The 12,037-nt window shown below is 49.7% G+C and overlaps 1 protein-coding gene across 1 annotated transcript in view; it reads left to right on the top strand.

The window, feature by feature from the left end:
- The window catches only part of LOC139324233 (hydroperoxide isomerase ALOXE3-like), a 30,828-nt gene that overhangs the window by 2,981 nt on the left and 15,810 nt on the right, over window positions 1–12,037 (top strand). Inside the window, 5 exon segments of the mRNA XM_070953951.1 lie at window positions 750–954; window positions 4,126–4,210; window positions 7,865–7,987; window positions 8,533–8,636; window positions 10,624–10,793. Of these exon segments, the coding sequence (XP_070810052.1) occupies window positions 750–954; window positions 4,126–4,210; window positions 7,865–7,987; window positions 8,533–8,636; window positions 10,624–10,793 (687 nt within the window).

Here is a 12,037-nt window from a genome sequence, read left to right as displayed (position 1 = left end):
GAAGGAAGAAGGGAGGAGGGAGGAAGGAGGGAGGGAGAGAGAGGAAGAAAAGAAGGAAAGAAGGAAGGGGAAAGGGAGAGAGGGAGGAAGGAAGGAGGAATGAGTCAGAGAGGAAGGAAGGAAGGATGAATCAGGGAGGAAGGGGAAGAGGATGGAAGGGAGGAAGGAAGGAAGAATGAATCAAGAGAGGAAGGAGGGAGGGAGAGAGGAAGGAAAGAAGGGAGGGAAGGGAGGGGGGAGGGAGGGAGGAGGAGATGAATCCGAGAGGAAGGAGGGAGGAGGGAGGGAGAGAGGAAGGAAGGAGGGAGAGAGGGAGGAAGGGAGGAAGGATGGAAGGGAGGAAGGAAGGAAGAACGAGTCAAAGAGGAAGGAGGGGGGAGGGAGGGAGCGAGGGAGGATAGAGGAAGGAAGGAAGGAGAGAGAGGAAGAAATGGAAGGAAGGAAGGAGGGGGAAAGGGAGAGAGGGAGGGAGGAAAGAGGAATGAATCAGAGAGGAAGGAGAGAGGAAGAAGGAAGAAAAGGAAGGAAGGAAGGAAGGAAGGAAGGAAGGCAGGCCTTAAAAGCCCAGCTTCGTACACAAACACACTCACACCACACACACAATCTCTTCTTGGAAAGCCCTCCAGCCATGGAGAGCACCCCACGACATCTGGTGGCAAGCGGTTCCGCTGGTTAATAGCTTTCTCCTTCATCCCAGACCGATCTCAGATCTCTTTCTCCGGTTTAGCCTAATCCGGTTTTGCCTCCAGGTGGACGAATACGAGGTGCCCTGTGAGCAGGACCTGGGTCCCATCGTGCTGATCCGCCTTCACAAGGAGCCCTACCTCTTCTTCCCCAAGGACAACTGGTTCTGCAACTACGTCCGGGTGAAGACGCCTCGGGGGGAGACATACCACTTCCCCTCCTACCAGTGGCTGGAGGGCTACTGCACCCTGACTCTGCGCGAAGGGACAGGTAGGACAATTTTGGACTCCTCCTCCTCCTCCTCCTCTTCCCCTACACACACACACACCTGGGAGGGAGGCAGTGGTGAAATCTAAAATTGGTTACTACCGTTCTGTGGGCGTGACTTGGTGGGGGAAAAGAAAAAAAAGCCACTGCCGATCAGGCAACTCAGCTGGGATCGTCGGTGGCTTTTTAAAAGAAAAAAAAAGCCTCTGCCGATCAGGCAACTCAGCCGGGATCGTCGGAGGCTTTTAAAAGAAAAAAAAGCCTCTGACGATCAGGCAACTCAGCTGGATCATCAGAGCTTTTAAAAGAAAAAAAAGCCTTCTGCCGATCAGGCAACTCAGCTGGGATCGTCGGAGGCTTTTAAAAGAAAAAAAAGCCTCTGCCGATCAGGCAACTCAGCTGGGATCATCGGAGCTTTTAAAAGAAAAAAAAGCCTCTGCCGATCAGGCAACTCAGCCCGGGATCGTCGGAGGCTTTTAAAAGAAAAAAAAAGCCTCTGCCGATCAGGCAACTCAGCCGGGATCGTCGGAGGCTTTTAAAAGGAAAAAAAGCCTCTGCCGATCAGGCAACTCAGCCGGGATCGTCGGAGGCTTTTAAAGGGAAAAAAAGCCTCTGCCGATCAGGCAACTCAGCTGGGATCGTCGGAGGCTTTTAAAAGGAAAAAAAAAGCCTCTGCCGATCAGGCAACTCAGCTGGGATCGTCGGAGGCTTTTAAAAGGAAAAAAAGCTCTGCCGATCAGGCAACTCAGCTTGGGATCGTCGGAGGTTTTAAAAGGAAAAAAAAAGCCTCTGCCGATCAGGCAACTCAGCTGGGATCGTCGGAGGCTTTTAAAAGAAAAAAAAGCCTCTGCCGATCAGGCAAACTCAGCTGGGATCGTCGGAGGCTTTTAAAAGGAAAAAAAAGCCTCTGCCGATCAGGCAACTCAGCTGGGATCGTCGGAGGCTTTTAAAAGGAAAAAAAAGAGCCTCTGCGATCAGGCAACTCAGCTGGGATCGTCGGAGGCTTTTAAAAGAAAAAAAAGCCTCTGCCGATCAGGCAACTCAGCTGGGATTGTTGGAGGCTTTTAAAAGAAAAAAAAAAGCCTCTGCCGATCAGGCAACTCAGCTGGGATCGTCAGAGGCTTTTAAAAGAAAAAAAAAGCCTCTTGCCGATCAGGCAACTCAGTTGAGATCATCGGAGGCTTTTAAAATAAAAAAGCCTCTGCCGATCAGGCAACTCAGCAACTCTTCAGAGGTTGTAGAAAAAAATGCTTTTTAAAAGCCTCTGACGATCCCCGCTGAGCCGAGTGATCATCAGAGGCTTTTTTTTTTTTACTTTTAAAAGCATTTTTTCGGCCAAAGAGGTTGTAGAAAAATGTTTTTAAAAGTAAAAAAAAAAAGCCTCTGATGATTGTGCGGCTCAGTTGGGCAATGGGGGGGGGGCAGGGATTTTTGCTACCGGTTCTCCGAACCACCTGCCTCCATCGCTACCGGATCAGGCGATCCGGTCCAAACTGGGAGCATTTCACCCTGGAGGGAGGGGAAAAGGCAGGTGAGCCAGCCCCCTCGGCCCCAGACCCCAGCTGGGTGGGTGGGTGGTTCTGGAGAAGGGTCTTCAAGATACGGCCGAAGATGGCATGGTATACGGGTTAAGGTGCTCGCTTCAACACCAGGAGACTAGTGAGTTCTAGTTCCGCCTTAGCTATTAAAAGCCAGATCAATGGCTTGGGCCAATCACCAGGAGACAGGGAGTTCTAGTTCCTCCTTAGGTATGAAAGCCGGCTAGGTAACTTTGGGCCAATCACCAGGAGACTCTGAGTTCTAGTTCTTTGCCTTAGGCATGAAAGCTGGCTGGGTGACTTTGGCCAATCACCAGGAGATGGGGAGTTCTAGTTCCGCCTTAGGTATGAAAGCCGGCTAGGTAACTTTGGGCCAATCACCAGGAGACTGTGAGTTCTAGTCCTGCCTTAGGCATGAAAGCCAGCTGGGTGACTTTGGCCACAATTACCAGGAGATGGGGAGTTGTAGTTCTGCCTTAGCCATTAAAAGCCAGTTAAATCTTTGGGCCAATCACCAGGAGACTGTGAATTCTAGTCCCGCCTTAGGTATGAAAGCCAGCTGGGTGACTTTAGGCCAATCACCAGGAGACTGTGAATTCTAGTCCCGCCTTAGGTATGAAAGCTGGCTAAGTAACTTTGGACCAATCACCAGGAGACTGTGAATTCTAGTCCCGCCTTAGGCATGAAAGGTGGCTGGGTGACTTTGGCCAATCACCAGGAGACTGTGAGTTTTAGTCCCGCCTTAGGTATGAAAGCTGGCTAAGTAACTTTGGACCAATCACCAGGAGACTGTGAGTTCTAGTCCCGCCTTAGGTATGAAAGCTGGCTAAGTAACTTTGGACCAATCACCAGGAGACTGTGAGTTCTAGTCCCGCCTTAGGTATGAAAGCTGGCTAAGTAACTTTGGACCAATCACCAGGAGACTGTGAATTCTAGTCCCGCCTTAGGTATGAAAGGCGGCTGGGTGACTTCGGCCAATCACCAGGAGATGGGGAGTTGTAGTTCTGCCTTAGCCATTAAAAGCCAGCTAAATGACTTTGGGCCAATCACCAGGAGACTGTGAGTTCTAGTCCTGCCTTAGGCATGTAAGTCAGCTGGGTGGTTCTGGAGCCAATCACCAGGCGACGGTGAGTTCTAGTCCTGCCTTCGCTATGAAATCCGACTAGATAACTTTAGGCCAACCACCAGGAGACTGTGAGTTCTAGTCCCGCCTTAGGCACGAAAGCCTGCAAGGCGACTTTGGGCCAGTCCCTTCCTCTCAGCCCACCCCACCTCACAGGGTTGTCGTTGTGGGGGAAAACAGGAGGAAGAAAGATTATTCGATGAAGGCCCCCACCCCACCCCGATGTATGGTATTGCAATAACCAGCCTCCCCAGCACCCTTGCTGGCCGGGAATTAGCTATATCTGGGAGCCAGACCGGTGATACGTGGGATTAAAAGATCCGGTGAAACGGTGCCTCTGAGCATGCAAAGAGTTTCCAGGACTCAACAGCCTCCTCGGTTCATTAGGGAAAGCTGAGCTCCCGGGCATCAAAGTGTCCCGTGTTTTTCGGGGGGGGGGGGGGGGGGGGGGCGGACTTCCCCACTCTGACCCCCCCCCCCCAAACCGGCCTTCGGTTCTCTTTTTTCCTGCAGCCAAAACGATCGAAGACGATGCGGGGAGCCCCACCCTGTTGGCCCATCGCAAGAAAGAGCTGGCCACAAAGCAGGAAAGCTACGGGTGAGTCGAGCAAAGCCCCCCCCCTGCCCCCCTTCTCTCTCTTCGGGGACCCACCGGGAGCCCCAAAGCAGGGGTGAAATGTAAAATTTGTCACTACCGGTTCGGTGGGCGTGGCTCGGTGGGCGGGGTTAATGTGACTGGGGTGGGCGTGGTCAACTTTTTTTTTAAAAAAAAAAAAAACTTTTCAAAGCATTTTTTCTAATGCTTTGAAAAGCCTCTCTGCCGATCAGGCAACTCAGCTGGGATCTCCTACGCTTGTTTCCCCTCTCTTCTTCCTCTCCTTTTCCCTTTCTTCTTTCCCTCTCTCTCCCCTTCCTCTCTTCTCTCCTCTGTCCCTCTCCATCTACTTTCTTCTTTTCTCCTCTCCTTCTCCTTCTCTCCTTCTCCTTCCTTTCCCCCACACCTCCCTTCTTCTAACCTTCTCTCCTACTCTTGTTTCCCCTCTCTTTCGTCCTCTCCTTTTCCTTTTCTTCTTTCCCTCTCTCTCCCTTCCTCTCTTCTCTCCTCTATCCCTCACCATCTACTTTCTTCTTTTCTCCTCTCCTTCTCCTTCTCTCCTTCTCCTTCCTTTCCCCCACACCTCCCTTCTCTAACCTTCTCTCCTACTCTTGTTCCCCCTCTCTTTCTTCCTCTCCTTTTCCCTTTCTTCTTTCCCTCTCTCTCCCCTTCCTCTCTCTCTCCTCTGTCCCTCTCCATCTACTTTCTTCTTTCCTCCTCTCCTTCTCCTTCTCTCCTTCCCTTCCTTCTCCCCACCCCTCCTTTCTTCCTCCCTTCCAACCTTCTCTCCTACTCTTGTTTCCCCTCTCTTTCATCCTCTCCTTTTCCCTTTCTTCTTTCCCTCTCTCTCCCCTTCCTCTCTTCTCTCCTCTATCCCTCTCCATCTACTTTCTTCTTTCCTCCTCTCCTTCTCCTTCTCTCCTTCCCCTTCCTTCTCCCCACCCCTCCTTTCTTCCTCCCTTCCAACCTTCTCTCCTATGCTTGTTTCCCCTCTCTTTCTTCCTCTCCTTTTCCCTTTCTTCTTTCCCTCTCTCTCCCCTTCCTCTCTTCTCTCCTCTGTCCCTCTCCATCTACTTTCTTCTTTTCTCCTCTCCTTCTCCTTCTCTCCTTCTCCTTCCTTTCCCCCACACCTCCCTTCTTCTAACCTTCTCTCCTACGCTTGTTTCCCCTCTCTTTCATCCTCTCCTTTTCCCTTTCTTCTTTCCCTCTCTCTCCCCTTCCTCTCTTCTCTCCTCTATCCCTCTCCATCTACTTTCTTCTTTCCTCCTCTCCTTCTCCTTCTCTCCTTCTCCTTCCTTTCCCCCACACCTCCCTTCTTCTAACCTTCTCTCCTACTCTTGTTTCCCCTCTCTTTCGTCCTCTCCTTTTCCTTTTCTTCTTTCCCTCTCTCTCCCCTTCCTCTCTTCTCTCCTCTATCCCTCACCATCTACTTTCTTCTTTTCTCCTCTCCTTCTCCTTCTCTCCTTCTCCTTCCTTTCCCCCACACCTCCCTTCTTCTAACCTTCTCTCCTACTCTTGTTCCCCCTCTCTTTCGTCCTCTCCTTTTCCCTTTCTTCTTTCCTTCTCTCTCTTTCCTCTTTTCTTTCCTCTATCCCTCTCCATCTACTTTCTTCTTTCCTCCTCTCCTTCTCCTTCTCTCCTTCCCCTTCCTTCTCCCCACCCCTCCTTTCTTCCTCCCTTCCAACCTTCTCTCCTACTCTTGTTTCCCCTCTCTTTCATCCTCTCCTTTTCCCTTTCTTCTTTCCCTCTCTCTCCCCTTCCTCTCTTCTCTCCTCTATCCCTCTCCATCTACTTTCTTCTTTCCTCCTCTCCTTCTCCTTCTCTCCTTCCCCTTCCTTCTCCCCACCCCTCCTTTCTTCCTCCCTTCCAACCTTCTCTCCTATGCTTGTTTCCCCTCTCTTTCTTCCTCTCCTTTTCCCTTTCTTCTTTCCCTCTCTCTCCCCTTCCTCTCTTCTCTCCTCTGTCCCTCTCCATCTACTTTCTTCTTTTCTCCTCTCCTTCTCCTTCTCTCCTTCTCCTTCCTTTCCCCCACACCTCCCTTCTTCTAACCTTCTCTCCTACGCTTGTTTCCCCTCTCTTTCATCCTCTCCTTTTCCCTTTCTTCTTTCCCTCTCTCTCCCCTTCCTCTCTTCTCTCCTCTATCCCTCTCCATCTACTTTCTTCTTTCCTCCTCTCCTTCTCCTTCTCTCCTTCTCCTTCCTTTCCCCCACACCTCCCTTCTTCTAACCTTCTCTCCTACGCTTGTTTCCCCTCTCTTTCATCCTCTCCTTTTCCCTTTCTTCTTTCCCTCTCTCTCCCCTTCCTCTCTTCTCTCCTCTATCCCTCTCCATCTACTTTCTTCTTTCCTCCTCTCCTTCTCCTTCTCTCCTTCTCCTTCCTTTCCCCCACACCTCCCTTCTTCTAACCTTCTCTCCTACGCTTGTTTCCCCTCTCTTTCTTCCTCTCCTTTTCCCTTTCTTCTTTCCCTCTCTCTCCCCTTCCTCTCTTCTCTCCTCTGTCCCTCTCCATCTACTTTCTTCTTTCCTCCTCTCCTTCTCCTTCTCTCCTTCCCCTTCCTTCTCCCCACCCCTCCTTTCTTCCTCCCTTCCAACCTTCTCTCCTACTCTTGTTTCCCCTCTCTTTCATCCTCTCCTTTTCCCTTTCTTCTTTCCCTCTCTCTCCCCTTCCTCTCTTCTCTCCTCTGTCCCTCTCCATCTACTTTCTTCTTTTCTCCTCTCCTTCTCCTTCTCTCCTTCTCCTTCCTTTCCCCCACACCTCCCTTCTTCTAACCTTCTCTCCTACGCTTGTTTCCCCTCTCTTTCATCCTCTCCTTTTCCCTTTCTTCTTTCCCTCTCTCTCCCCTTCCTCTCTTCTCTCCTCTATCCCTCTCCATCTACTTTCTTCTTTCCTCCTCTCCTTCTCCTTCTCTCCTTCTCCTTCCTTTCCCCCACACCTCCCTTCTTCTAACCTTCTCTCCTATGCTTGTTTCCCCTCTCTTTCTTCCTCTCCTTTTCCCTTTCTTCTTTCCCTCTCTCTCCCCTTCCTCTCTTCTCTCCTCTGTCCCTCTCCATCTACTTTCTTCTTTCCTCCTCTCCTTCTCCTTCTCTCCTTCCCCTTCCTTCTCCCCACCCCTCCTTTCTTCCTCCCTTCCAACCTTCTCTCCTATGCTTGTTTCCCCTCTCTTTCTTCCTCTCCTTTTCCCTTTCTTCTTTCCCTCTCTCTCCCCTTCCTCTCTTCTCTCCTCTATCCCTCTCCATCTACTTTCTTCTTTCCTCCTCTCCTTCTCCTTCTCTCCTTCCCCTTCCTTCTCCCCACCCCTCCTTTCTTCCTCCCTTCCAACCTTCTCTCCTATGCTTGTTTCCCCTCTCTTTCTTCCTCTCCTTTTCCCTTTCTTCTTTCCCTCTCTGCAAAGATTTGCAGAATTGTGCATTTCCATCTCCAACCTGGTGCCCAACCCCCGCTGTCCTTTTGGACTCCTACTCCCATAATTCCCATGCACCGACGACCTTGCAACCCAGCCCCCGTGGAGGGCGCCAGGTTGGGGAAGAACGCGACGCGCAATTCACCTTCTTCGCCTATTGCATCATGTAGCCAGGAGTTCCATAGTCTCTTTTGTGTGTATGTGTGTCTGTTAAAAAAAAAAAAAAAAATCTTTGGGCCTGGATTTTCTCACCACAGCTGGAAGAACTACGCTCCGGGCTGGCCCAGGTGCGTGGATGCCCACACCACCGATGACCTGCATTCGAATTCAAAGTATGCGCTCAGCAAAACCACCGTCTTTGCCGTTCGCACCCTCAAGTCGTGAGTAACGGACGTTTGTGGGTCGGGATCTGGGTTTTTAGCTTCGGCAGAACAAGAATGAGAGAGCTGGGAGGGACCTTGGAGGTCTTCTAGACTCACCCTCTGCTCGAGCGGGAGAGCCAATAGCATTTCAGACAAATAGCGGTCCAGTTTTCAGTGGCCCACAACTTCTAGTGGCAAGGCGTTCCACTGGTTAATTGTTCTAGGAGGTCAGCATTCCAGGTCTCTGTCTCTCTCTCTCTCGTAGTAAAACAGAGAGAGGATAACGTATGTTGGAAATGCAGAAGATCCTGATTGGGAGATGTACCTTGAGGGCATCTAATCTGACCCTCTGCCAAGTGCACACTAAGTTCAAAACCAAGGGAATTTTTCACCACCTTGGAGGACATTTGCCATTTAAATTCAATAATAAGGTTACGATTCCAGGGAGGCTGTCGCAGCGATGTCCGGCCTTAGCAACTTTGAAGATGGGGAGGGGGGGGCCTTCAACTCCCAGAATCCCCCACCCCCCACCAGCTCACCTGTCCTTGTCCTTGTCCTCGCAGGGAGATTGAACTGAGGCTGAAGGGCTTCTCGGACCTGGTGGAATCGTGGGAGAGTCTGGATGATCTCCGCAAAATCTTTTGGTTTCACAAAACTCCCGTCACAGGTGGGTCTCCCTTTTGCCAAGCGGTCCAGAAACAAGATAGCGCAGATGATGGGAGAAGAGAGAGGGAGGGAGGGAGGGAGGGAGGGAGGGAGGGAGGGAGACAGAGAGAGATGATAGGCAGGCAGGCAGACAGGCAGGCAGGCAGACAGATAGATATTATGGATGGATGGATGGATGGATGGATGGATGGATGGATGGATGGAGAGATAGAGATGATGGATGGATGGATGGATGGATGGATGGATGGATGGATGGATGGATGGAGAGATAGAGATGATGGATGGATGAATGGATGGATGGGTGGGTGGAGATAGATAGATAAGGGATGGATGGAGAGATAGAGATGATGGATGGATGGAAAGATAGAGATGATGGGTGGATGGATAAAGAGAGATAGATATGATGAATGGATGCATGGAGAGAGATGATGGATGCATGGATGGATGGATGGGTGGGTGGATGGAGATAGATAGAAAAGATGGATGGATGAATTGATGGATGGATTGATGGATGGATAGAGAAATAGATATGATGGATGGAGAGATAGAGATGGTGGATGGATGGATGGATGGAGACAGATAGATACGATGGATGGATGGATGGAGAGAGAGAGATGATGGATGGATGGATGGATGGATGGATGGATGGATGGATGGGTAGGTGGATGGATAGAGATAGATAGATAAGATGGATGGATGGATAGAGAAGTAGACATGATGGATGGATGGAGAGACAGAGATGATGGATGGATGGATGGATGGATGGATGGATGGATGGAGATAGAGAGATAGATAGATAGAGGTAGGTAGATAGGTAGGTAGGTAGGAAGGTAGGTTGGATGGATGGATGAAGAGAGAGAAAGAGAGAGAACGGATGATAAAAAGTTATTAACAAGAGAGACACAAATAGTTTTTTCCCGTCCTCTATTCCCAATATTTATTTAGCTTTACCGGATTATTCCTGGAGATGAGAAAAGAAAGAGAGGAAGAGAATTGCTTTTCCTCTCCCGTTTTCTCCACTCCGCGTATAATTTTATGCCTTTCCAAAGGGGCTTCCCGATTTTCTCCTTTTTTTTTCCTAAGTCCCCAAACGCCCAAATATTGCCTTTTATTTTCTCTCTCTCTCTTTCTCTCTCTCTCAATAAAGATGCATCGCTTGTTCCGTTGCATTGTGGCCCTCGCGCCTTTCCTTGCTTTCAACTGAGAGACGGGCGGGATGGACCTTTGATAAATAAACTCAATAAATTATTTTTGAAGGAAAACCTCAAAAGGACGCTTGGATATTTTTATTCCCCTTGGATTATTAAAAGAATATCCGCCCCATCCCGCCAACTGCGACACATGTAGGATTAATCTCTCTCTTGCAATACAGCTAGTTTTCTGCCTCATTTTACAACCTTGCTGGCCGATGTCGCTAAAGTGAATCATTGCGGTCGCAAAAATCGGATCGCGTGACACCCACCCCGCCCGGGGACACGGCGACCGTCTTAAAATACGTTGCCAATCATCCAAATTTTGATCCCGTAACCACGGGGATTCTTCAAAGGCCCGTAAGCAGAGGTGATATTCAGCCGGTTCGGGCCGGTTCAGACCGGTTCGGCTGAATCGCTAGCAGATATTGCTGGTGGGTCCGTCCACTCGTCCCGGCTCTATGCCGTCCGATTTAGACACTTCGTTGAGGCCGTGTGCATGAGCAGAAGTATTGCGTGTGAGCGAACCGGTAGGGCAAGTAAGTGAGTACTAACCCTAGTCGTAAGTGTGAAATATGGGCACGAGTCCCCATTTCTCACAGCCGTTCGTAACTTCGAACGGTCACTCAACGAATGGTTGTAAATACCTGTACTACACCCCGGAGGTGCGATCACCATGTTGTATCCTGTCCTACCCTTCCCTTCCCTTCCCTTTCTTTCCTTCTTAAATGCCTCCATATTTAGCCGTAGCAAAGAGGCCCTCACAACCTTCTCTAAGAAGCCTTTCTGTAAATCCAGAATACGTCATGGACCATTGGATGGACGATGATTTCTTCGGGTACCAGCTCCTCAACGGAGTCAACCCCGTCCTGCTCCGCCAATGCACCGAGATCCCCAAAAACCTCCCCGTGACGGAAGAGATGGTGGCTGGAAGCTTGGGAAAGTCCACCCTTGAAGAAGAACTGAAGGTAACTTTAGGTGGACCCATCGGATGGGTGGGAGAAGATGGGCCGTTTGGGGATTTGAGAACCTTCCAAAGACCTATAAAAGGGGGATATTTATAGCTCGGGGTGCCAACCTTCCAAGAAGATCTCCTCACAAGGATCTGAGTTTAACAGAAAACAGATAAACAAAGTTGGAAGGGACCTTGGAGGTCATCTAGTCCACCCCCCACCCCCCACCCAGGCAGGAGACCCTACACCATTTCTGACAAGATGGCAGTCCGGTCTCTTCTTGAGAGCCTCCAGGGATGAAGTTCCTACAACTTCCGAAGGCAACTTCTGTTCCATGGGTGGATTGCTCCTTATTTCCAGATTGAATCTCTCCTTGTTCAGTTTCCATCCATTCTTCCTTGTCTGGCCTTCAGGTGCTATGGAAAATAGCTTGACCCCCTCCTCTCTGGGGTAGCCCCCCAAATATTGGAAGACTGCTATCCTGTCTCCCCTGGTCCTTCTCTTCACTAGACTAGCCATGCCCAGTTCCTGCAACCATTCATCGTATGTTTTAGCCTCTAGTCCCCTAATCATCTTGGTTGCTCTTTTCTGCACTTTTTCTAGAGTCTCAAGATCTTTTTTATAGTGTGGTGACCAAAACTGGATGCAGTACTCTAGGTGTGGTCTTACTAAGGCTTTATAGAGTGGGTATTAGTACCTCCCTTGATCTTGATTGTATCCCTCTGTTAATGCAATTTAGGATTGTTAGAGTTGGAGGATGCTAAATCGGAATAGAATTCAGATTGCGGAGATGAGCCCTTTATGGTAGAACTCAAAACACGTTCTTCCTTCATGGTAGAACCCAAAACACGTTCTTCCTTCATGGTAGAACCCAAAACATGTTCTTCCTTCATGGTAGAACCCAAAACACGTTCTCCCTTCATGGTAGAACCCAAAACACATTCTTCCTTCATAGTAGAACCCAAAACACATTCTTCCTTCATGGTAGAACCCAAAACACATTCTTTCTTCATGGTAGAACCCAAAACACGTTCTTCCTTCATGGTAGAACCCAAAACACGTTCTTCCTTCATGGTAGAACCCAAAACACATTCTTCCTTCATGGTAGAACCCAAAACACATTCTTCAGTGCTATTCCCCCTTTCTAAAATGTGAATGACACTGGGTTGGTCTCCTCTGATGATTGCGAAGAGAAGTCCTGAATCCTTCAGGTCCCAACTGGGAAATCTGGATTTTCCAGAATTGCAGGCCTATGTTGC

This window comes from Pituophis catenifer, unplaced genomic scaffold (assembly GCF_029215685.1).
Source record: "Pituophis catenifer annectens isolate HBS135680 unplaced genomic scaffold, rPitCat1.0.hap2 SCAF_15, whole genome shotgun sequence".
NCBI lineage: Eukaryota > Metazoa > Chordata > Lepidosauria > Squamata > Colubridae > Pituophis > Pituophis catenifer.
Note: the sequence above shows the minus strand (reverse complement) of the source record. Positions and strands in the feature narration are given on the sequence as shown.